Source organism: Eretmochelys imbricata, chromosome 1 (assembly GCF_965152235.1).
Source record: "Eretmochelys imbricata isolate rEreImb1 chromosome 1, rEreImb1.hap1, whole genome shotgun sequence".
Classification (NCBI taxonomy): domain Eukaryota; kingdom Metazoa; phylum Chordata; order Testudines; family Cheloniidae; genus Eretmochelys; species Eretmochelys imbricata.
In genome coordinates, this window is record NC_135572.1 from 118271849 (window position 1) to 118298528 (window position 26680).

At 42.8% G+C, this 26680-nt stretch overlaps 1 protein-coding gene across 1 annotated transcript in view; it reads right to left on the minus strand.

The window, feature by feature from the left end:
• Positions 1–13856: 13856 nt before the first annotated feature.
• Positions 13857–26680, minus strand: part of LOC144258957 (interleukin-1 receptor type 1-like) — a 79932-nt gene continuing 67108 nt past the window's right edge. Inside the window, exons 9-12 of the mRNA XM_077807102.1 lie at positions 22602–22747; positions 20197–20340; positions 18985–19149; positions 13857–16185 (exon numbers count right to left, since the gene is read on the minus strand). Of these exons, the coding sequence (XP_077663228.1) occupies positions 15788–16185; positions 18985–19149; positions 20197–20340; positions 22602–22747 (853 nt within the window). The 3' untranslated portion in view covers positions 13857–15787. The remainder of the gene's footprint in view (positions 16186–18984; positions 19150–20196; positions 20341–22601; positions 22748–26680) is intronic.

Consider the following 26680-nt stretch of genomic DNA (forward strand, 5'->3'; position numbering starts at 1 on the left):
GCCTTGTTATCTCTGCTAACTCTGGAAAACGCTGTAGAATGGCAGGTGAATCCCAAAACTCTCCAAGTTAATTCACACTCACTTGTACAAAACGGTGTATGGGGCAAGCTGTGCTTTAGCTTTGCGGCCAAACATAGGGATTACCTCCAGAGGGAGCACTTGCTCTGATAACATATTCACTTGTTTCACATCCAATACCCAAACTGCTTTCATAAATGACGGTCCGGGCTATGTGAACCTTGGGCCTCATTGAGCTGGTCTGGCAACATTCTCCTCAGTGTCTTCAGTTTGTCTGCTGTTTTCTTGAACACTCTTTGTAAAAATGCATTCTGCTCTGCATCGTCACCAGCCCTGGAGCACTCACGGAGTTGGCGCCTAAGGTGCCACTTTCGATGTGATCAGTGGGGGGAGTGGCCGCTCCCCCTCCAACTCCCTCACCTACACTACCCCACCTCTAGGAGCCACAGGGACCTGCCCGATGCTTCCTGGGAGCTGCCCCAGGTAAGCACTGCCAGGACTCCCCACCTCCGCCCCTGGCAGGTCCCTCTGGTTCTTAGGGGCGGGGTGGGCACCCACTACGGTGGCCCACAAGAGCCTCCTGCCCGATTCCAGGGCCTGTCAGGGGGCAGGGATCCCGGGGGTAGGGTGGGGCGTCAAGGAACATGAGGGGTTGGATGGGGCAGAAGTCCTGCAGGGCGGGGTAGGCTATGACCCCCTCGTGGGGTGAGGAGGGAACCGGTGGTTAAGGTTTTGGCAGCTCATCACTGAGTAAGTGTCAGGTGAAATCTCCATTTCACTGTCAATGAACTTGCAGTAGCCACTTACATGTTCAGCGTGGCAAAGAACTGCTTCAACCACCCATTCCATCATGTCGCTATTGGTTCTGGACAGAGGCAGTCGGTCAGGATTAGGCTGTTTTTTTCTTGCAAAGAAAGCCTTGAAACACAGTTTGCGAGCGGGCCAGTGCTTAAACATTTTTTTCACTGCAGCAGTGAATTTATCAATTTTAGAAAAATGAACATGCCACTGATTGCTAGCCAGACTCACAATATGATTATGTTTGTCATCCGTTGACTTGTCAAACATAATGCAAGCAGAAGCAGCTTTTTTCATACGTTCTTTCAGCTCCTCTCTGTGGACTTCAAACGCTTTGGGTAAGTAATCTTGGCGAAGCTTGTTAGCAGAAGGAAGAGCACCTGTGTTTGGAACTGGTTGCTGAATAGCTACAGTAGGCCTGGGACCTAATTCACCACCATACTAAACTAACCTTGATTAGCCTTGGGTGAAACTCAGGGATTTCACCATTAAAAGTAAGAAAAAATTGTTCTGCTGCTAATAAGGTACCCCCACCTCAGGAATGCCCCTAACAAGAGTTATAACACCCAGGGTTGTAAAGTAGAGACACCCCCAGGCACTGGAAAGTTTAGGGAGGATACCAAAAGACTCAGCAAATGGTAAATTTGATAAAATAAGCCAGTGAATTTATGCTGCCCACTGCACAAAAAGAGGTGGTCATAAATAAGTTATAATTTGTGCATGAGAGATAAAATGTAAGAAATATTTAAGCAGGGAGGAGGACACATAGGTGCCAGTGCATGATCGGTTAAATTTTGAATAATGTGGTTAAATAGGTTGTTTTGAATAATTGGTGAAATAGGGGTACTGAATAATGTGACAGGAGGTAGCTAGTGTTATCTATATAATGTAAATAAAAAGCAATGCTCTTTGGCAGTGGTTTTCAAACTTTTTTTCTGGGGACCCAGCTGAAGAAAATTGTTGATGCCCGTGACCCGATGGAACTGGGGATGAGGGATTTAGGGTGTGGGAGGGGCTCAGGGCTGGGACAGAGGGTTGGGGTGAGGGCTGCGGGAGGGGGTCAGGGCTCTGGGCTGGAGACAGGGATGAGGGGTTTGGGGTGCACGAGGGGCTCTGGGGATGAGGGGATTGGGGTGCACGAGGGGCTCCAGGTTTGGGGGGCAAGTAAAGTAAGCTAATTAAAATCAAAACTGCAGTGGAAGCCTAATATTGCAGGATCCGCAATTTCCAAAATATTGTAAATGAAGTAGGGCCTTACTTATTGTTGTTTAATTTATCGATTTGTTCCAAAACCTCCTCTATTTACACCTCAATCTGGGACAGTGCCTCAGATTTGTCACTGAAAAAGAATTGCTCAGGTGTGCGAATTTCCCTCACATCCGAGTCTACAGTGAAGACCAACACAAAGAATTCATTTACTTTCTCTGAAACACAATGTGTTCTTTGATTACTCCCGTACTAGCACCTTGATCATCCAGTGGCCCCACTAAGCTTCTGATGTACTTTAAAAAATTGCTGTTAAGTTTGTGTGTGTTTTGCTAGTTGCTCTTTAAATTCTTTTTTGGCCTGCTCAATTATACTTTTTACACTTGACTTGCCAAGACTATGTTCCTTTCCATTTTCCTCAGTAGGATATGACTTCCAATTTTTAAATGACACCCTTTTTGCCTCTAACCACCTGCTGTTTAGCCATGGCGGCATTTTTTGGCCCTCTTACTGTTTTGTTTTTCCATTTGGGATATACATTTAATTTGAGCCTCTATTATGGTGTCTTTAAAAAGCTTCCATGCAGCTTGCCAGCATTTCATTCTTGTGACTGTTCCTTTTAATTTCCATTTAACACTCTTCCTCGTTTTTGAATAGTTACCCTTTTTGAAGTTAAATGATAGCGAGGTGAGTTTCTTTGGTATTTTCCCCCCTACAAGGATGTTAAATTTAATTACATAATGGTCACTATTATTGAGCAGTTCTGCTACATTCACCTCTTCGACCAGATCCTGTGCTCCACTTAAGACTCAATCAAAAATTGCCTCTCTCCTTGTGGGTTCCAGCACTAGCTGCTCCAAGAAGCAATCATTAATGGGGTCTAGAAATTTTATCTCTGCATCCCGTTCTAAGGTGACACGTACCCAGTCAATATGGGAGTAGTTGAAATGCCCCCTTATTACTGCGTTTACTGTTTTTGTAGCCTCTCTCGCCTCCCTGAGCATTTCAAAATCACCATCACCATCCTGGTCAGGTGGTTTGTAGTTTATTCCTACTGATATACTCTTATTATTCAAGCTTGGAATTACTATCCATAGAGATTCTATGATACAGTTTATTTACTTTAAGATTTTTACTATATTTGACTCTGCCTTCTTTTGCATATAGTGCCACTCTCCCGCCAGAGCAACCTATTCTATCATTTCTGTATATTTTGTATCCTGATATTACCATGTCTCATTGATTATCATTGTTCAATCAAGTTTCTGTGATGCCTATTATATCAATATCCTTATTTAATAGCAGGCACTCAAGTTCACCCACTTAGTATTTAGACTTTAGCATTTGTATATGAGCACCTATACATCTGTCAATATTTAGTTGTCTGGCTTCATGTGATGCAATTGAATGGGACTCTTTCATTTGACTGTTTCTTTTCAGTTCCTACTTGATCAACTTCTATCCTCTCCTTTTTACTAGGACACAGAGTATTCTCTTTAGTAAATTTCCCCCGTAAAGGATGTCTCGCTCCTAAATGTGTGCTCCTCTGTACTTGTCGGCTTTCCCCCAACCCTTAGTTTAAAAACTCCTCTACAACCTTTTTAATTGTGTGTGTCAGCAGTCTGGTTCCATTTTGGTTTAGGTGGAACCCATCCTTTCTGTATAGGCTTCTCTTTTTCCAAAAGGTTTCCCAGGTCCTAATAAACCTAAGCTCCTCCTCCCTACACCATCATCTCTAACACACATTGATACTCTGCAATTCTACCTATCTAACTGGCCTGGGTGTGGAACCAGAAGCATTTCAGAGAATTCCACCATGGAGGTCCTGATCTTTAATCTCTTACCTAGCAGCCTAAATTTGGCCATTAGGACCTCTCTCCTACTTTCCCTGTGTCATTGGTATCTATGTGTATCACGACCATCTGCTCCTTCCCATTACTGCACATAAGTTTGCCTAGATGTCTTGAGAGGTCCGCAACCTTCGCAACCAGCCTGTAATTCACCGTGCAGTTCTCCCAATCACCAAACCCAACTCTCTATATTTCTAATATTCTCAAAGTATGTTATAGACTATGCAATGTATGTGTGTATTTATTCCCTATAGATACACATAGGGCTCACTACACCCACTCTCAGTATGTTGTCATCTGCCATTTCCGGTCTACAATAATTTTGTAGCAGTAATACATACAACTATTTTTTTTAAGAAGCTGAAGAATACCTTCTATTGAAACTACAGAAAACTTTAGAGTGTGCATAAGACAAGTTGAAATTTGAGAACAACACTGGCTTGCAATCTTAGTCCTAGAGCTGGTTAAATAATGAAAATAATTTCTATTTCCCACCAAAATTTCAACCTTTTTGGAAATTTTCAGACCAGTTCTGACTATTCCTATGAATAGTATGAGGGGAATATTTCAAAAATTTCTTGCTCAAAAAAAAATCTCTGAAATACAGTGCCCTAAGACACGATGTGGGGGTGTTGCATTACTGAATAAAAGACTCACCAACATGTGTCTTAACATAGTCATCTTCCAGTCAAGTACTGACCAACCCCGACTCCGGCTAAGTTTATAAATTATAACAAGAATCACAAACCTAGCAGAAATGGACACAAGAATATTGATCACAAAAGGACAAATTAAACAGACACGCACAATGGCTGAAGCCCTCACGATGGAGACACAATTTCTTTTCAAAAATTATTTTGGTTTGCAATTAGCAATTCTTGAATTATTTCACATATTAAATTTCACACTAAAATGTAAAGGCAATGTTGATGTAAAGAAAATAAAAATGTATTTCTTTCAAGGAATTGTTCACTGCCTTTTGTCTGTTTTCTAGTTTTTTATATTGGAAATGCATGAGTGAAGAACAGTTAATATATGTTCAAATGTAAGCACATTGCACCAGCATTTCAAAAAAAAAAATTCCATGCAAGTGTAAAATTTTTATTTGAGTGAGAAACCAGGGATACCAGAATGAGAAATCAGCAGAATTAGCATTCAAAATGTATAAATCCTAATACTGCATTTATCAATCTTAGTTCTAAGCAGAGAAAATGAAGGGTCAATTTATATATAGCCACATGCGGCTCTTCAGAAGTTAATATGCGGCTCCTTGTATAGGCACCAACTCTGGGGCTGGAGCTACAGGTGCCAACTTTCCAGTGTGCCGGGGGGGGTGCTCGCTGCTCAACCCCTGGCTCTGCCACAGGCCCTGCCCCCAATCCACCCCTTCCCATCTCCTCCCGAGTTTTCCATGCCCTCGCTTCTCCCCCCCACCCCCAAGCTGCTTGCATGCCACAAAACAGCTGATGGGGAGGTGTGGGAAGGAGAGGGAGGTGCTGATCAGCAGGGCTGCCAGTAGGTGGGAGGCACTGGGAGTGCAGGGGAGGGGGACGGGACTGGTACAGGGCTGCTGACGTATTACTGTGCTCTTTGGCAATGTACATTGGTAAATTCTGGCTCCTTCTCAGGTTCAGGTTGACCACCCCGATATAGCTCTTTTATTACAAAACAATTTCTGTTGGCCAGGGCCCAAGTAGCACAAACTTATCATTGCTCTGCATCGTATTGCCCAATCGCTTCTGGATTAGCCTTTATTTACCGCTCTTACATGTAAAGAGCATGACAGATTTTTCAAATGAACCCTTAAACACCAGAATGCCTGTTCCCTACCATTCCCCATTGTGGTCCCAGTACACCAGCATCAGTTTTCTGAACTCTCTCCCCATCAGGTGTTACTTTCATCATCACACCAGCGTTCAATGCAAATGATGTGCAACAATGAAGCCATTCTCATGAATTCCTGCAGCTAGTTTACCCCAGCCCTCAAAATATACCACATAAACCTCTCCAAGCCGGCCCACTCAACTTCTGCGCTGCATGGAGGAAAGAAAGTTTCCCACCGTAGGGACTTCGGGTTTACTACTCTTACTACCATTAAGAACACGATTCAAGCTAAATTAGAGAATCTAGATCCCTACTTTTATTCCCCTTTGCCCCAGAATCTCCCTTGCTGGCCAGATCCCCCAGAAATACTCCTTCCAGTGTGCTTCTTTCCTAGTCCTTTCTCCATCTTCCTCCTGTAACTCTCAAATGCAGGTTCCTCCATTCCTGGTCCCTCTCCAAACCCCTAAATCTAGGCTGCTCTTTATTCAGCTTTCAAAAACAGAACAAAAATTCCTTAGATTTCATAACAAACACATACAGATTTAGCCACACAGGGATATCTTTAGAAGTTTGAGTGAATGAAGAAAGAGCTCTTCTCTGGAATGGACATTTCAACCTGAATTCTGTTTTTTCATAGTAGTTCATGCTATAGAATTTATGTGTAAGAACTTTTGTCAGTTTGGCAAAGCCCTCATAGCTCACCTGATTTGTGAAATAAATTCATGTTGGAAATACTAGTTGCTCCTATATATTAAATTAGGAACTCTATATTCCCATCCACCTATGAATATTAAATAGAGAACAAGCTGAACAATTATTTTGCATATTAATAACATTCTTTAAAAGAAGCTCATAAGTGGTCTGTGAGCAGAGATGTAAATTTAAAACTACCTAAAATTAGTCCTGTTTTAGGGAACAGGAAGGAAACTGTTGCATGTTAACTCATTAAGATGAAAAATGTATTTTGTACCCAAAAAAGTAATGGTTAGGCCTCTATATAACTTCCCACCTTGACAACCTAAAACTAAGGCATACGCTTAACAAATAAAGTGGATCAAATAGGGATCAAAGTGAAGTGGATCAAAAATCACCTCTCCTGTAACTCTCTCACCTCTAACCAAGAGAGCATTGGGTTATAGCTATGGGAAGTTCCGTCCAAACAGACCCTTCCCAAATGGTACTTAATGTGCGTGCAGTCAGAAGGTGGGAGAGTCCACACTGTAAGGCTGTTGGAAAGATGAAAGATTTTCTCACTGTTTTGAAGCAGATAATATCCATTATTTAATATCTTGGAATAGGAGTAGTTTTAACAGACTTTGCAGAGTGTATACAATGCACTTAATGACTTGCAATTTTACTTTCTGTAATTTGTCTTTGTGGTTTTAAAATATAATTTTACACACACACACACACACTTTATAATAAAATAAAATATTTAACACTTTGACAGATTGGTCTATTTAAGAAAGGATTGCAATTTTATCATCATCTGGGACCTTTGGGGAAAAAAATTTTAGGGAACTGCATGAAAAAAATTATTTTCCATCTCTCCTTCATGTCTGTATTAAAGATAGAATAGAGCAGTGCTCAAAAAGGGAGAGTGGGATTCCTGTTTGTTCTCCTCTCCAAGAGCAGAGAGACATTTCCACTTTTACACCCTTACCTGCACTGAAAATTCCTTCTTTTGTGAGTGTATGACTATAATAGGTTGCCAAAAACATATGAGGTGTGGGGTCTACACAAACTCTGTCAAAAGCGCACTCTCTTACCTAAGTCTGATCCTGTGTTTGTTCAGTTTTGTTTATTGACTGCAATCACATACATTAGTTTTTAATGCTTTTTATACCAGCAGAGCCATGCTGGATTCTGCCTCTATCTGTAAGCGGTGGAATAGTCCCGCTATCGTGGGGAACTTTCCTGGCTTCTGCACTACCCCAGTGAAGTGGGCTAGCGAAAGGATCTGAGTCCTCGCTCCCACTTCCTTTACCCAATGGCCTCCCTGCCCTTGAGGACTCCCCTTCCACTCTCCTGTCTGGCAGAGTCCTCGTAACTCCAACAAGGCTGGGCCCAGGATTCCTGGGGGACTCGACCACAGCAGGGTTGGGGGTCACCTAGGACAGGGGCTAGGGTGTCCCCACTCCGGGGTACTCTCTCTGCACTGGGCACTTCTCTGACCCACTGACCATTACATACAAGTTAAAGCAAATGCAAGTTATTTAATCAACAATTAATTTTAAAAAGAATAAGGAAAAATGGGAAAGGAAACACATCAACCCGCTCTGTGGCAGGGAACAACACAAACAGTGTCTCTGGAATGTCAGGGCAGTTCACAGTCTGTTCCTTGTAAGTCCCAGGCCTTCTTCTGAGGCCCTGGCTGTGCTGCAGGGATGCTGTGGGTTGGACACTTGCTCTGGTGGTGGCCACGCGCTCTCAGACTCTAAGTGGTAGGACCCTTCTTCCCAGTGTCGCCCCGTCGGGGTTACAATCCAAGCCTGGCCTGCAGAGTCTCTTGGCTGAGGTGTCTCCCTGTGCTGGGCCCGCTGCCCAGGGTCCCCCTCACTCTCCCCAGCTGCTCACCGCACCCAGCTCCGGACTGCTCCAGCCCCAGCTCCACGTCCACCACTCGGTCTCTGCACTGCTGCTGCTCTGCCTCCAGCTCCCTGGGCTGCTTCTTTGGCCCCTCTGCCTCCGGTTGCTGCAGCTCTGCTCCCAGAACAGGTCTGCTCTGCAGGCTGCTTCTGTGACTCTGCTCCCTGCACTGACCTGCTTCGTGGGCTGCTTTTCTGGCCCCTCTGGCTCTGGTTGCTGCAGCTTTCTTCCCAGGGCAAGTCTGCTCTCTCTGGGCTGTGCCTCTGGCTTTGGGGCTGCAGCTCTGCTCCCCAGCTTAGCTTGGGCCCTGGCTTTCTCCTTAGCTCGGCCCGACTCTGTCTGACCCAGACAATTCCAGCTCACATGGAGGACAGGATGTCCCTGTCCTCCTGACTCCCTGATTAGCCTGCCAGTCCTGTCATTCAGGCTGATGGGAGTATTGGCCTCTCCCCATTGTTCCTGGGGACTGTCAGTCTCAGGGTCCTGATTTCCCATCAACCCCCCTTTTAGTAGTGGGAGCTAGCAACTAAAACACCCCCACTGAATGTTAGTAAGGGAGCAACAGTCCCCTTACATATCCCTCAGAAGTGCTTTTTGGCTTCCATTGTCACATGCTATGGTGTTGTAGCCCCAGGATACCAGCGACATGAGGTGGGGGCAGGGGTGAAGGTAATATCTTTTATTGAACCAACTTCTGTTGGAGAGAAAGACAATCCCAGCCAGACCTGTAGAAGAGCTCGTGTAAGCTCAAAAGCTTGTCTCTCTCACCAACAGAAGTTGGTCCAATAAAAGATATTTCTTCACGAACCTTGTCTCTCTACTGCAGGGGCCAAACTTACTGACCCTCTGAACCACATATGACAATCTTCACAAGTTCAAGAGCTGAGGAACACCTGCCAGACCTTGGGGATTCAGCCCCATGGGAAGCGCCTGCTGGAGCTCAGGGCTTCAGTCCCCCAGGTAGCACCTGATGGGATTCAGGGCTTCACCCCCACTCCTTGCACGTGCGCCCAGCAGGGCTGAAGCCCTGTGACCCTCCTCCGCACTGGGCAGAAGGCCCTACGTCATGACCAGGCAGAGGTCCTGAGCTCCCACACCATCAGTCTAGTAGGTGGAAAATGGGGGGTCACTGGGGAGCTCTACAAGCCACACTTCAATGGCTCGCATGTGGCTCACAAGGCACAGTTTGGCCACCCCTGCTCTTCCAGTCGCTTACATCTGTGCAAACCCACTACAGACAACAGGCAGCACAGACACCAGCTAACAGCAGAATCTGGCCAACAGAACCTTATTGTTGCTGACTGTGCAAGAGGGAAAGAGCCCACCTTGAGTGTGCAGGGCTAAAACACAGAGGTAGGAGGGGCAGAATCCTTTTAGTTGTAAATTAAACACCTCTGCTACAGAAATTATTGAACCTGTGCTGTTGTGAGTCACCTTGCAGAACAGAACAAGTAAGTTAGTTAGTTAGCTCACCCCTCCTTCCCCCATCACGGCAGCTTCTCCTCACCCCAACCCTTGCGTGAGCAGGGAGCCACTGCCTAGCCTTTAGTTCCTTATTTAAGGGCAGAGAGGAGGGCAGTGGCTGCAGCTCAGCCACAGCTGGGAAGAGACACTGGTGTCTCCACTACGAGGAGCAGGCCAGGTTCCAGATTGCTTCTCCCGTTTCTCCAGCTTTGGGAGGCAGAAGGTCTTACCTGTGGGTGGGTGGAGACGGGAGAGAGTTGACCCCTCGCTTCAGCTTGGTTAGACCCATCTACTCCCTCCCCTCCTAGCAGCCGCCTCCCAGGAGACACCAGCCAGCCCGCCCAGGGATGCTGCTCTGTGGGGCTGCGCGGCAGGCACTGCTGGGAGAGGGAGGGGAAGGGGGGACTGGGGAGCAGACACGGGGAACTTGCTCCCGCCTGCCAACCCTCCCTCCCCCCGTCGCCTCTGGAGCGCCCCCAGGCGGCAGCGGCGTCACCCGGGCCCGCCACGGAGACTGGGCTCCAGGCTCCAAGCCCCGCTGCGCGGCCGCCGGAGCCTGGCGGGGGGAGCGGGCTGCAGGGGGGAAGGGAGCGGCTGGGGCTGGTCTCGCGGGGCCCTTGCGCCCAGCGCGCTCGGAACAAGCCCCGCGTCTGCCCAGGGCCGCCCGCGGGAGGCGGTGGCGGCCGGGGCGGTGGCCGCTGACCTCGCCCGAGAGCCCCGGCTCCTCCTCCCTCCCACGCCTGAGCAGGAGGAGCAGCAGGTGCAGCCTCCCTCCCCACCGCGCAGCCCCGGCCGGCCGGTTTGCAGCCGCTCGGGGCAGAGGGGACACGCCCCGCGCCGCTGCCGTGCGAGGCGGGGCAGAGCGGCGGCAGGAAGCGGAGCGAAGGCACCGGAGCGAGAAGTCCCCTCGTCGGGGAGATTTAAAGCGCTTTAAATGGCCGCGATTTGGGATGTCAGCCAGGGGGCCGCGCGGTTGCCGGGGCCAAGCGCGCGACAGGCAGCAGCAGGAAAAACAAGCCCGGGCCGAGGAATTTAGTGTTTGCTTGAATATAAAATTTGACATCTCCGCCCACGTGTCTTTCCGTGAACACGTGCAGGGAGGTATGTCACGCACTAGTACAAATACGATTTATCAGACAGAACAGGTAAGTATTTTGGCTCCAGGCTCAGTGGAGTAATTTTCCTTTCAGTGCACTGGCTCAAAAGCAGCAGTTGCTCTCAGCGCACCTCTGTCTCACTCCATAAAATATCTTGGGATCACAGCCTTTACCGGAAGTTATCTGTAAAGCCTGGTTGCCAGCCCCTGGCTTTTAACTCCTTTACTGAATTATGTTAAAAGAGAGAAGTGTCTTTTGAACATTACTGTAGTACCTTTTATCGGGTCTCATTAATACTGTCTAGTGCTTGGATTTGTGAACTTCAGACCAAAAAAACGAAATCTAAGATTCCCAAAAATGAATGGAGGCTTTATAGCTAACTCCCTGCTGTACTGACCATGTTAAAGTTATCAAATAATAATAAAACCCATCTACTCTACATACCAGTTTTAACCACCAACTTTTGTCACTTATTTGGTCCATCTTACAGTTCGGCTGATATTCCTCATGTCTAGACAACAAATTTTCCAATATTAATGCAGTTTAGTCTTGATTAGAAGAATATTAGTTATCCAAAATTCCATTATCCCACACCAGATTGTCCCCAAAGAGGTACCATGTTGAAAATCAAAGGGACTATAGCAACATAAGTGTAGGTTTCAATGCCCCTCTGTCATGTACATTGGTCAAACTGGACAGTCTCTATGTAAAAGAAGAAATGGACACAAATCAGATGTCAAGAATTATAACATTCATAAACCAGTTGGAGAACACTTCAATCTCTCTGGTAACGGGATTACAGACATGAAAGTTGCGATATTAAAACAGAAAAACTTCAAAACCAGACTCCAGTGAGAGACTGCTGAATTGGAATTCATTTGCAAATTGGATGCAATTAACTTAGGCTTGAATAGAGATTGGGAGTGGTTAAGTCATTATGCAAGGTAACCTATTTCCCCTTGTTTTTTCCTAACGCACCCTGTTCCTCAGATGTTCTTGTTAAACCCTGGATTTGTGCTGGAAATGGCCCACTTTGATTATCATACACATTGTAAGGAGAGTGATCACTTTAGATAAGCTATTACCAGCAGGAGAGTGGGGTGGGGGGAGAGAAAACCTTTTGAAGTGATAAACACCCATTTTTTCATGGTCTGCGTGTATAAAATATCCTCACTGCATTTTCCACTTTATGCATCCGATGACGTGAGCTTTGGCTCACGAAAGCTTATGCTCAAATAAATTGGTTAGTCTCTAAGGTGCCACAAGTACTCCTTTTAACATAAGTGTAGCATTTTACACCCAAAAGTGTGTCTGGCTCAGGGTTCTTACTGTCTTAAGCTTGTCTTTTATCCAACAGTGAATGAACAGGAAAGTAACTAGAATAAGAGATAGTTCCACATTTATTTAAACATTTATAACTCATCCCCACAATATTTGAGTATGACCTTAATTTTAAGTATGAAGGTTTCGTTTGTTGTTTTGTTCGGAAGGTGTTAGTTAATGTCAAAGGAAGTACAAAGGCGCTACCTGCCCTGCCACTCAGAGGGAGTGTTTCTACCTGGGCTCAGAATACAGGCAGTCCTTGACTTTATGGCGTTCTACTTACGATGAACAGCACTTACGTTTCTGAATTGACACCCTTTAACATTCGACTTACAATGTTTCTTTCGACTGTGACGCTTGGTCCCGCAATGGAGTGGATTGCGGTTCCGAGTTATGTTTTGACTTATGATGCCATTTTCAGGAACCAATTGTGTCATAAGTCCGAGGACTGCCTGTACATACTTAGAACTGGAAGAGGAAGCAAGCAGAGCCAGCCAGAGAGAAAGCAGAGTGAATCTCTCTTCTCTCTGTCTGAGCCAAAAAGGTGGTCTTGGATTTTGACACAGACCTGCAGAAAAAAAGTCTGTGATCCTTAGTCAGGAAATAAAGCTATGTCTACACTGCACACCTTACAATGGCACAGTGCCCCTCTCCTGCTAACAAAATAAAACCACCCCAACCAGAGAGCGCTTTTTGTCAGTAAAACTGTTGTCGGTCAGGAGTGTGGTTTTTTCACACCCTGACCAACGAAAGTTTTACCAACGAAAGTGCAGGTTAGACGTAGCCTTAGGTGAGTTTTACATTGGACATGTTTCCTACTGGTTTTATCACAAGTCCTTCAGAGGACACAGTAAAAAGTAGTCAGACCAGTCTGTGGTAAGTGGACAATTCTACTGTAGGATGGTACCCAGGGCAGTGGTGTTTACTTTGGTAGGATAGCCAGCCACAGACATGGGGAAAGGCCTTGTAAATCTCTGTGAATCATGAAGGAAACAAAAGATGCTACAGAAAAGACACTGGGACAAAATAAAGCCAGTAGCCTTCAAAGAAACAGAGAGGGTTTAGGAGTCAGACTGGACTTCTGCTTGCTTTTCAGATTGCAAAGCTAGACACACACACCCCTTCCCAGAGCGATTGAATGAAAGTTCCTACCCAGATATCATTGTAGTAGCTGCCTTACAGAAGGGATTGGAAAATGAGGCAGTCTGACAGGCTAACAAGGACACTGTTCCAAGAATAGCATGTGGTGTTGAAAATCACTGGAATTTGAGTGGGAGGAGACCAAAGACACAGTAAGACAGGAGTTGAAGGAATGTAGTACAGACAGAAAGAATGATTGTGTGAAGACACGCAAGACACTGCATAGCAATAAAAACTAAGTGCAAGACCAAATAAATGTATTGCTTAGGTTGTCAGTTTAAACACGAAAATAGGAAATGCAATCATGAAGGTTCCTATGTCATCTACATGATTATATTTATACACCATCGATTCAGTTCACTATTGGGAGAAGCAAATGCTACCCTTGACTTCTGCCAACAAGTTCAATCTTCTGCGTTGTCATGTATTTTTACCAAATTTTGAAAGCTTTTCAAAACTGGAAGTTATATGTTAAAATCTAGTGGACACTACAAAGAAAAATAAATTCAATATAACTTTAATAGGGACAAAATATACCACTGGAGTTTCTGATGTATCTTTTATGATACCATACACATTCAAATTTAATCTACCTAGCTTATCCCACACTTTTCATCAGTAGATCTCCAAGCACTTTATAAAAGAAGCAAGTATTATTGCCATTTGACTCTTTGGAAAACTGAGGTTCAGAGAGGCGAAGTGACTTGCCCATGTTCACACACTATGCCACTGACAGAACTGGAAATAGAACCCAGAAAAACAAGTGTTACCCATATCACCTCTTGCAATTACTTAATTCATCATCATCATATTAGTCAAAATGAAGGGTCAATATTTGTACAGAAATTAACCCTTCAAGAGGTGCAAGATTATCCATTTTTTCTAAAGTATGTCAACAATAAAGCTGGGCATCTTCTACAGAATTGGTATCCTGATCCTCAACAAAATATAATTAATGGACAGTTTTGAAGCAAGGAATGTCAGAATGATCATACTGTAATCAGTATATGAAAATATTTAACTCAAGCCTGAGTAATTTATAGATTTTCATGGAAATATTTGAGCATCAATTCAAGAAAATTCAGAAATCAGGGGTTTTCAAAACACCTGTCTGACACTGTGTACACAGTCCATTTTTAGTAGTCAAGACTCCAAAATTGCACACAACATTAAATCTAATGACTTAAAATGTATATCTAAATATACAATATGTAAAATGTGGGCATTTTAATATTGCCATGGGAAACTTAACTTCTGTATCTCCTTATTCTTTAAATTTACAACCTTAATGCTATGTTAACAGGTTTCTGGAGGGCAGGAAGGTTCCCCTCAAAAACAAAGAAGAGAGGAAATCCTAGCTCGTCCACTTTGGAATGTGTACTAGGACATTTGTACAGCTCCACAGATTTCAAACTACACTATTATCTACATACCAAAACTCAAACGTAGCACAATAGTTCAGCAATTACGTCGTGTACATGATGAATTAAAAACAGCCAAGTTCAGGCATGCACAGTACATACTTTTAAAAATAACTTCATTAGCTATTTATTTTCCAAACTGTTATACACAGCAACAGTTACTCACTGTGGGCCAGCTACAAATGACACTTTAATATTTAGCCAATTGAGTTGACCCTGTGCAAAAAAACTGATTTTTGTTCGGAGTGGGATAATACAAGTACACAAATAAAAGTGTACAAATACACTTATCAGTTAATTCAATCATCTGAACAGATTTTCCTTAAACATTAAAAAAGGCAAAGATCAAACACTAAGCTTCAGCCCCAAAAGGATTTTTTTAAGATTGAAAACATTGGTTTATAATAAAAATGTTTCTAGCCTCACAGAATCAGCTACTGCAAGAGTTGCTCTAGAAAGTAACGCTGAAAAAAGGTTCCATTCTTTGACAGGCTAGTACAAGGTCCCCTTCTTGTCTTATGTCTCCCTCTCACCTCTCCCCTTGGACGATACCACATGATGTAATACAAGGATTCATCTTTTAGTAGATTGAATAAGTCCACAATTAATAGATTGCAACACATGAATGAACTAGAGTTTTGTTTCATTCAAAACTACAGGTTTCCAGACCTAAACCCATCATATAAAAGTCAGGATATAACCACACTATTTCCTTCATTTTCATCCTTTTGCTATTTGGAAAAAAACATGTCTTTAAAAGTGCAAAAAATGCTTTTCGTTTTCCTTACAAAAAATGTATTTCTTCAAGAAGTCCTGCAGTTCTTGCTACAGGCCACTGCAATATTGAAACAATGCTTCAGAGTGTTCTTTTGATCTGCTCAGGGGAATGGAACCCTGAATCAGCTTTTCAAATCTGTCAATGATGTTGTAGAGGCTTTAATCCTGTAAGCCTCCAAATGAGATGGCCAGTGTATAACACATATGGGTAGCCTACAACCAACCATTTAAAAAGCAATTGAAGTGAGCTGTTCACAGCTGTTAAAATTGAACTTGGGTGTCATCTTTGTAATGTTATTGTATGTGGAGAATTAAAGGCTGGTGGTAGTAACTGTAGTTCTGAGGGAGACAGAGTTTGTCTGGGTGGCATTTGGTATCGTACATTTTTCCAGAATTTTGTACTTGCCGAATGAGATCTCTCTGTGAAGTCCCCTTTCCATCTGATGGCCCCATGCTTTTGCTTAATATATTTGATGGATTCTGGCATGTTTGTGTAATCCTTTATTTTATCCAGTTCAATTAGAATAACTTTAATTCCATCACGGATAAGAGCGTTGTACACGGCCAGTTGCTGTTCAGAAGTATCGTCTAACACACAGTAACAGGATGATTCTGGTACTAACACAATTATCACTCTTCTACTTTGGTTGATTTTTTCATCAGCGACATTGACCACAGCTGTAAACAAAGAAAAGCAGAGAAAGGTTTTTTTACTCCTGTAAAAGCTTATACAATGTTTGTTACTTTCATATTGTGGCTGTTTAGTTTTCAGAAACAAAGATGTCTTACTTGTCTCCTTACTCCATATTATTCATTGATATTAAACCTGTAACTGTAAAAAGTTGGCATTGTTTAAAAAAAAATATATTGATTCCATACATATCTTTAGATAAAGCTACCAAATGTCATTAGTATATTAATACATGTAACAGGATTGCTTGCCCCTGTGCTTTAGAGCCTGGGGCTAAGCCAGCCCTGATTACAGGACAAGCCACACCTGAATTGAATCAAATGATCCCAGGGTAAAAGGCATCAGGAAAGCTGCAGGGAAGCGGCTCCTGCAGAGTGAAGCTGTGGGGGGGATGGGGGGCGGGAGGTCTCCTGCAGTGGTCCCTGAGGAAGGCACAGTTCCTGAGAGAAGACAGGCTGTGCCCAGCTTAAGCTGGGGGCAGGGGTGCCGTGTTATTATGATTGTTCTAGAACTCTGATAATTTAATAAAAAGGCCCAGACCCAAGAAGGGCTGTGATTGAACGAGACGGCATGGAGTTTGTTGAAAGAGTCCTGAAGAAGAGGAAAACCGGGGCAGGCCGCTGCAGAGGCACCCATTGGCGACGAGAGGGTGGTTGGGTGGCAGCTGGCCCTGGTACACTAAGTATGTTGCAACTAGATCATCAGGAATAAGTATCAGTGTGAAAAAACTCAAATTCCTATGAAAACTAAAGCAAAAATACTCCGCCTTAAATCGTGCCCTGCAGACGGCTCAAGGAAGTAAATTTCAAACAAGAGGACCCCCACCCATGAGAAGGCCTGCTAACATGACTAGAAAGTTCTAGAAAATGACAGCAAAAGCATACCAGCCAATCTGAGGCCTGTCCTACACTACAGAGTTAGGTTAATGTATGGCAGCTTATGTCGACCTGACTTTGTAAGGGTCTACACTACAACGTTGCTCCCACTGATGTAAGTCGCACGCTATACTGACGTAATAACTCCACCTTCGTGAGAGGCATAGCACTTAGGTTGATGTAGTTAGAGTGACACAGTGTCTGTGTAGACACTGAATATCAGGGGGTAGCCATGTTAGTCTGCATCCACAAAAACATCAAGGAGTCCGGTGGCATCTTAAAGACTAACAGATTTATTTGGGGATAAGCTTTAAGTGGTTTTTTACCCATGAAAGTTTATGCCCAAATAAATCTGTTAGTCTTTAAGGTGCCACCGGACTCGGTGTTTTTGTGTAGACACTGTGTACTTACATTGGCCGTCAACCCCACGCAGGGCTCACAGTTGGGGCCTGACATCCCCCACACTGCCCTACTTAAGTCAGTGCAAGCACTCCTCATGAGGATGCACAACACCAGCTGGAAGAGTGTAGCGTGGACACGAAACACCACTGTAATTACTTGCAGTGGCTTTACGGCAACCTAATATACGTCAATTTTGTAGTGTAGATAAGGCATCAGCCACAGACACCTAGTGTAGGGCAAGCAGTGTAAATATTCGTTTTAGTAAAAATAAGTTATCTGCATTACTAAGGATTTATTCAGAAATACGAATGCCTTCTGCTAAAATTATATCTTAAGACAAAAGCATGTGTAACCCACACACCACCTGGGTGTGGTGTTCTGTCCCCTCTTGTGGCATCAACACCACCGAGAGAAAGAGAAAGAGATTAATGAGTCTGCTCTACAGCCTTAGCTAAGAGGCATATGGCTTTTAGCTCATGCATTAGAGGCTCACGCACTAAGCTCCAGAGATCCCAGGTTCGATCTTACCCGCCAATGACCAGGGTCTGTCAGTGTTCATATGTTCATATGGAAAAGCTTGCTTTTCCAGAACTAAGCACATATTGCTTACTTTGACAAACTTCCAATAGAAACTTATTTGGTTAAACAATTTGGAAAAAACAGACCAACTTTTAAGCTTGGTTTTAATTATTTTATAGTGCGTAAGTACAGCTGAAAGTGTATACAAGACGGTACATGAATAACTCAGTGTTATCCCCACCTTCTCCTCAGGAAAGCAATCAGTGAACTATCTTTCCTCAATTTCAGTGCCAAATGTTAGAATCTTAATTTCAGCAAAATATGGCAAAAGAAACATTCCCTTTTTAAAAGCACTTGGAGAACACACTGTTTTGCTCATATTTGGATTAGAGTCATGCATTTTCTCATCTCTTACTGATCTTTTCTGATACCGGACACAAAAGAGTTGCTTTGTAATAATTTTTATGTTAAGTTGAATCATTTTGCCACACTTAAGTGCCCTCTCCCCTCTCATTGCCAGATGAGTCATTCACATTTTATTTGCTCTTCATGGGCTTCGGTCAGAGTGGAAAAGTAAAGAGGTACATTTGTCGGAGGTGAAATGACATGCCAGTAGCACTTCCCTTCCTTTGCAAGTGCTGCTCTGCCATTGTCCCTGACCCTGTGGACAATGAAGGCTGTTGCCAGTCCTCTCCCTCCAATCAGCACACCAGTACCAGCTGCTTAGGCTAGCTACATATTAAAGGAAGAACTAGGAGCTGATCAGAGGAAAAGCAGACAGGGCTTTATGGAAGCACCAAGCACAGTACTTCCACATTACCCATGGGATTACAGAGGAGGGAGGAAAAGGGATAAGAGACTGCCTACGCTAATCAGGCTGCCTGGGGCACACAAGTTTGCTTATCTCCATTTCGAGGTTACTTGCAGCTCACCTTTGAGACTGGTGAGAGAAAACATAGAAATTCCAATTTTTTTAAAAAAAAATCTTACCTTGTCCTGGTAAATCATCCCTTCCAAGTATAAAGAGATTGTATCCACACTGTCTCTCTAAGACCTCAGGTAATATCTTTAGCACAAAGATATCTGGTGAGGAGAGGCAGCTTACTCTGTTTTTTGGATACAGCACATATGCATCATAGATCTTCCCATCTGAAACTAAACAAGGTAAGCAAAATGATTAAGACCAAAAAGTGTATTTAATAAGAAAGTAAACTATAGTTTTCCCCACACAACACTGCCATGGGCACAAATCCTTTAATTAAAGTTACTGTAGTGTGAGTAATTATACTTATGTAAGTAATAGTTTGTACACGTAGACCATTACACTTTAATATGCAAAGGTGTAAAATTGATTACCTTTGAACAGTCTTGCTCTACACTAAATAAAAAAAGCATTATCACCAAACTATCTGGTTCAAGTACAGCATGTTATTTAAGTTCCAAGTTACTCATAACTGGTGTTTACTGCTTATGACCTGAAGTTAAAACAAACAAAACAAACACTATTCAGAACGATCAGGAGTGTTCTGATGTATCTGGAACAAAATTTCCAGTAAGGCACGATTTAATAAACTTTGTACAACTGAAGTAATTACCTCAGTGCAGTTATTAAATACATTTTACTTCTCTCATGGTACATTTCCTCTCTTAGATCCTCACGATTGATCTAAATTCCAGTATTCTGCTCTCTTGTGTATGGCATTCCCATTGCTAATGCAAATTCCAGGAACACAGAGAAAGCCGAATATCAGTCCAAAATATGGGTCTGAGACAAATTGTCTTTAAAAAACATGTAGATGCTTAGGATTTTTCTCTGCACTCTTTTACAAAAATGCACTTTCATATGATTTATTAGTACTCTTCCAAACAGTAATTAAAGGGAAGGTAGCTTGAGAACATATTACAAGTGGAGAATACTTCAGCCAGCCATTTTAAGGCAAACAGCAATACAGTACATCAACAAGTCAGCACACTGCTATCAAATATACAAGCCAATCACTGCCATTTTAGAAATCTGAAGCATTTTAAATAATCTAAGTCAGAAAATCTGCAAATAGTTTTCATCATACATCTCAAAAATGTAAATGCACCCACTTTGGGAGAAACTCCAAATGGGATCACTCTCACTCCAGGATCATTTCTTGAACGCATTCCCAATTAGATTTTAAATACTGTAATCTTTTTTCTTAAGAAAACACATACCTTCTTTACTCAGAAAAGGATGGCAGGAGTTCCGATACCAAAGCACAATGTCAATCTTGAGTAGCTTGTAGACAAACACAGCAACAACTAATACAAATACCAGTGAAACAAGTCCTCCAATCAAGTAACCCTGAATGTTTGGAGCTGCATTAGCAAAGGGAGGAAAAAAAGATACATTGGGACTGCAGCATGTGTCAAATGAAACATTCAAAACATTTTCTACAATCCAACAATTTGGTCTCTTAAAACCAGCTACTTGTGTAAGGATTCAAACCATGCAACCAGCAAACAAGAAAAGACTAAAGATTCTTCCTGTATGGTTTCAACATAAAACTGTTATTGGCCATCCTGCTAGTAAACCCAGAATGCATGCCGTCTTGTCTCAACAGAGGACATCTTTCAGTCAAAAATGTTACCATACAAATGCAAAGAAATTGTATTTTCCAACCAGAAAAGAAATGCTGATGTTTATGCTGACAAGACAACTGAATTCTCAGACAAGTTTGAGTTAGGACTTGTCTACACAAATATTCAATTTGCAGCAAGCTGGGGTGTGAATCTACCCCACACTGTGTAGTTCTCTTTGAAAGAGAACTAGTTCAATATTCCTCTAACAAACTGTGAATGTGCATCAGGAGGGTGCACCCCGACAGTTAATCCATGGCAGGCTAAGAGAGGTAGATTCACAGCCTAACTTGCAGTGAACTAAATCTTTATGTAAGCAAGCCTTTGTTAAAAAATTGGCACGTGGTTGTAGAAAAAAAAGTAAGTAGTAAGACAATCCCACAAGAAGACAAAGAAAAGCGAACACATAAATGTGTTCTCTTGTTACATCATATGCTCTCTGGAACTGGAACAGGAACGATCATTTATTAAATGACTGTCCTGTGTCTAGCACAGTGGGCGACCAATATGGTAGAGGTTTCTAAGTGCTAATGCTGTGTAAGCAGCAACAACGGAAAATTCCCAATTAGCTGAGTGGGAGTTGTTAGCACTCAGCACTGCAGAAAATAGCCCATGTTCATTTAAGTGACTAAATATGGTTTTAAGAGCACAACTTTAGGCACCCAAACTTTGATAATTTGGGATATTAACAGAATGAGACCAGCCACAAGTAGTAATTTTGTAGTACGAACTACATTACAGGAGTATTGTATTGTCTCACTTTAGTGCAATCTGTGCTCCGTAGTTGCATTAATGGAGGATTAAGATCCACAGTCAGAAAAAGTCCCAAAGAGATGCAATATCTCTGTAGGGTCCATTCTCATGAATGAAGTTGCATCCATTGTGGAATGCAAGTTTGCTTTTTGTACTCAAAAACAGCTTTGGGCTTTGTGTTAAAGTAGTATTTTTAAGTCTTATAAGCCTCCCCACTCTGCTATGCCTTTATGAACTCTAGCTCCCTCTTCCACTCTCCTTTATGGCACACTAAGCCAGTGGTTCTCAACCAGGGGTACACAGAGATCTCCCAGGGGGTATGTCAACTCATCTAGATATTGTCTACTTTCACAACAGGCTACATGAAAAACACGAGTGAAGTCAGTACAAATTAAATTTCATTCAATGACTTGTTTATACTGCTCTGTATACTACATCAGTGTGCCTCAACCTGTTAATCATGATTTATTTTATAATTATACGGTAAAAATGAGAAAGTTAAGCAATTTTTCAATAATAGTGTGCTGTGACACTTGTGTATTTTTATGTCTGATTTTGTAAGCAAGTAGTTTTTAAGAGACTTGGGTACACAAGACAAATCAGACTTCTGAAAGGGGTACAGTGGGGTACAGTAAACTGCTGATTATGTGCTGAGTCACAATGAATTTGGCAATAGGGACTTTTTAAATGTTTCACACATTCCACATTAAACAAAGCAAAATCTACACTCTGGGACAAAAAACAGAGTGTACAACGGGGGAGTGGTGTGTGCATGGAATTCCTGCCTATCTGTTATGGAGTGATGAGGATAGAGGGAATCAAAGAAGCAGCAGCAGCCACTGCTATATGTATCCTCTTGTCCTCCTCCACACCTCAACAAAACAGTAGTAGTAGTAATCTACCATGTCTGGAATAAGCTAATTATAAATTTGTTTCCATTTATTTTTTTACTGAAAAATATTTCATTGATATTTTCTGAAAGGCTGTTGAATTGAAATACAGAGTCCAAAGTTTATTAAAACTGATAGTTTATTTAAATGTGGTAATAGAAAGAATGTAGAATATTTTAACATTAGTATACAATTGTAACATCCCAGTCATTTCTGTTTAATACAGAGCTGCTTTACACAGTTATAGCCAATTATGGTTGATATTAGCTGAATCTTTATTGAACTGTTCCCTTTTCATTAATTTCTCATTACATGATCAGGTTAGAATTGTAGTTAAAAAATTATTTTATATCTTACCTGGGTGTTTTAGTACAACGTATGCTACAGCTTCGCCATAGGGATGCAAAACATGACAGAAAAACTTGTGAGAATAATCCTTACTTTTCACTTCTGAAATGTTGAATCTTGCTCCAATTATAAAACCACCTCCCTGGGAAGGTTTTCTATCATCACAAAAAAAAACCCACCCGTGGATAGAGAAATTATATATTAGAATTTCAATATGGACTAGGCAGACTTAACTGCAAATACAAGAAAGTTCACTTTTACCCTCAAGAGTGTATTAAGCAAGTAGAATTCAGGTCACTTGTGAGCAAACATTGATATTAGGAGTCAGGACTTTACAGTACAAAGCCTAGTGTCAGCAAAATAATGTACCAGAGCCAAGGGTTTGAAACTACACAGATGGAACAATGATATTATACAGGTTGAATTACTGCCCACATTAGAACATTTAAACTTCTGTGGGAATTGCTGTCAGGTACTGTGCCTCCATATTTTCAGTTCTGATACTGTTGCTGGCCACTTTAAAAAATAGCTCCTTTCCATACCGACTGAGCTTTGGTTAAAACTGATTTAGCTGACATTATGGCTTTATAATTTAAAAGATAGATGAGGACAGGTTGCAAACTGATTTAGTTGTATTGGCATCCCATAAGAACAGTTACATACTTTACAGTAGCCAGGGGTCTTCGAGATGTTCTGTCCATATGGATTCCATACTTGGTGTTCATGTACCCCATACATGAAAGATCAGGTTCTTTTGACCAGCAGTGTCCACTGGGGCCATGCCGGTCCCCTAAGCATCCTCTTAACTCCCTCACCCAAGAGCGTAAAGTGCGGAGCAGGGCCTCAGTGCCTTCACCAATACAGAATCCCAGGGGAGTAGGATTCCATAATAGGGAAGGAGGGCAGGTCATGGGATTCTTGTGGACAAAACATCTCGAACCACAGTACTGTAAGAAAATAACCATTCATTCCAAGTTTGTGTCCACATGGTGGGTGCTAGGAGCCTTATTTAAAAGATTGTAGGACAGCCTTACCAAAATGAAGCTTCTTACAAGACATAGCTTTAGTAAAGTGTGTACCAAACTACGTAACTGCCCTATAAATTTCAGAAATAGACCACCTGAGTTCTAGTGGAATGAGCTCAGCTGTGCCTATGTGGCTTTAAGCTGGCTAGGCTAACTCATTAAGGTACTCTTGCATAGCTAGAAAGCCATTTTGATAACTTCTGTGAGGTTACTGCCTGATTCCTAAACATATCCACAAAGGACATGAACGGTCTGGGTGTTCCTAAATGGTTTTGTCCTGTTCAGCAAATAAAACGTTCTTACTGCATAAAGTGTGTGAAGTTTATTAGTAATGCTAAACCACACTCCAAGCCTTTCACTGCACTGCAGCAGTGTCCACACAGTGTGCTGTAAGCTGGTGTGCTGATGGTTCACACCTTGGTTTGTGACACAGTAATTTGCCATGTAGACAAGTCCTTGGGCCACTGGCTGCCAAGCTTGAGACAAATCTAACATTAACTCTTTTGTCTCAGTTCCAAGAGTCTTGAGAGGGAAACAATGTCTCATTTCTGGAGTGATGTTCCTTTCTCAAGGAAATCAACATGTGGATTTAAGTAGACAACTGGGACATCTCAGCATTGCAGCTTGGAGTTGGAATCATGGCTGATGGGGTGCACTAGCTAAGGAGGACTGGAGGGAGGACTGAGCCTTAACTACTTCCTTCTTCTCCATATCTGAGATGGCTTTTATGGAGTACTCTAGAAGAAAAAAAACTTTAGGTGGCCAACCCTAGTGTGACACTCTATACCTCTGGGGAACACCTTTGAAGCCACATATTCATTGTTGGTATATATTTCTGACATTTCATATAAAGCATGCCATGTGAGGTATCGTGGGAAAGATTATGATCTGCTGAAACCCACTGTTGCATCTAAACATACATCCGATGAAGTGAGCTGTAGCTCACGAAAGCTTATGCTCAAATAAATTTGTTAGTCTCTAAGGTGCCACAAGTACTCCTTTTCTTTTTATAAATATGTACAGTAGCTCCTTGCTAAACATTGTAGTTATGTTCCTGAAAAATGCTACTTTAAGCAAAATGATGTTAAGTGAATCCAATTTCCCCAAAAGGATTAACGTACATGGGGGTGGGAGGTTAAGTTCCAGGGAAAATAAATACACACACACACTCACTCACTCTATAAGTTTTAAACAAACAATTTAATACTGTACACAGCAATGATGATTGTTAAGCTTGGTTGAGGTGGTTGAGTCAGAGGGTGGGACATTTCCCAGGGAATGCCTTACTGCTAAATGATGAACTAGCATTCAGCTGAGCCCTCAAGGGTTAACACATTGTTGTTAATGTAGCCTCTCACTCTACAAGACAGCACAAATGGAGGGAGGAGACACAGCATGGCAGTGGCTGCAAACATTGGAAACTGAAAGGAGTGATGAACCCACACTATCCCACTGGAGCGCACCACTCCCTCCACTTTCCAAAGTACTGGGGGGAAGGGGGGGAGAATGCATGTATGTGTGAGTCAAAAACCATTAACAGCCATTGTCCTGCTAGGGAGTTACAATTCAATGACTAACTTGCACAAGGCCACACCAGGGGAATTGCTCAATCTTGCCTGGGGACTCAGCAATGCCCACCAGACATGCCTGGACTTGTGTTCTCCAAGCACATGGACTAAGGGTATAAAACAGAACCCATGCTTGGCCTTTTCTCCTCCCCACCTATGCTGCAAGCAACAAGGACACTCAGAAGATTGAAGACTCCTACAGAGGAGACTAGCCCAGGTTTCAAGGGTGAAACCTGTGCACTATGAACTGCAATATCCAGTAGCATGAGAAAAACTGCTTAATCTAGATGTTGCCCAGTCTAATAAGGTTGAGAGTGTAGACTGCATGCTTATATTTTATTTTGGTAACCACTCTGACTTTTTGCCTAATCACTTAAAATCTGTCTTTTGTACTCAATAAACTTGTTTTAACTGTTTATCTTTACAAGTGAGTTTGCCTGAAGCACTTGGTAAATCTAATCAGGTTTACAAAGGCTGGTGTATGTATATCCACTTTCCATTGATGAAGTGGTGAACCAATTAATAAACTTGCATTTCTCAAGAAACGGTCTTGAGAAGTGCAAGACAGTATATTGCTAAGGTACAAGGCTGGGAGTTGGGGGGGGGGGGGAGAATTGGCTGGTGCCTTTCTCTGTGTGATTCATGAGTGGCTCTGGGAACATTCATGCAATCTAGCTGGGTATGTGGCTCCATGTGCAGTTGTGCTGAGTGATAACAGCGCCTGGAAGGGTTTGCTGCTTGTCACTAGCAAAGAATTGTCAGAGACAGCCCAGGCTGCAGAGTTAAGGGGGCACAGTGGTCCCACAGTCCTAGACTGAACCCTGGGGATCCTGTCAACCTACCCTTTGGAGTCTGTTTGGAAATAGAGCAGCAGATGGAGCACCAATAAGGTATATGACCTTCACCTAAATCAAAATGGCATCTAAGAGGGCCCATCATTGAATGGCGTAGAAGCATCACAGGAGAAGTATGTCAAACCCTGGAGATTTAGTTTCTGCCATAGTGGCTCAAGTCCTGGTATCAAAGGGAGAGGGCGGGGTTCTGCACCTACCTACAGAAAAGGATTTTATTAAGCCAACAGGGACATTAAAAGAACTAGCTTAACAACTATATTAACTAATCACTAACACTAACTACAATAGAGTTGCAGAGAAGCAGCCTGACTCTGCCCGGGTTCCATCTTGTACCATCGATGGCAAAAAGGAATCGAGGGATGGTTGGTCCCCTCCCACGAGTGAGGTAAGGGAGCACGAGGATACCTAGGGAACAAGCACAGTCCCAGCTGAATTTGATTTGGCCAAATGAATCCAATTTTTTGTGCCTGCACACCAAGAGTAGGATCCATGTGAACAATCACTTGAAAAAGAATACCAGCTTCTACCCTCCCCATAAATCATTCTACGTGGTTCATCATCCAGCATTTTTGGCTTCTCAGTGGATAAGCATTCTGTCATGCTCCTGATGGGTAGCTGGGAGGCATGTTGGGAAGACTCCT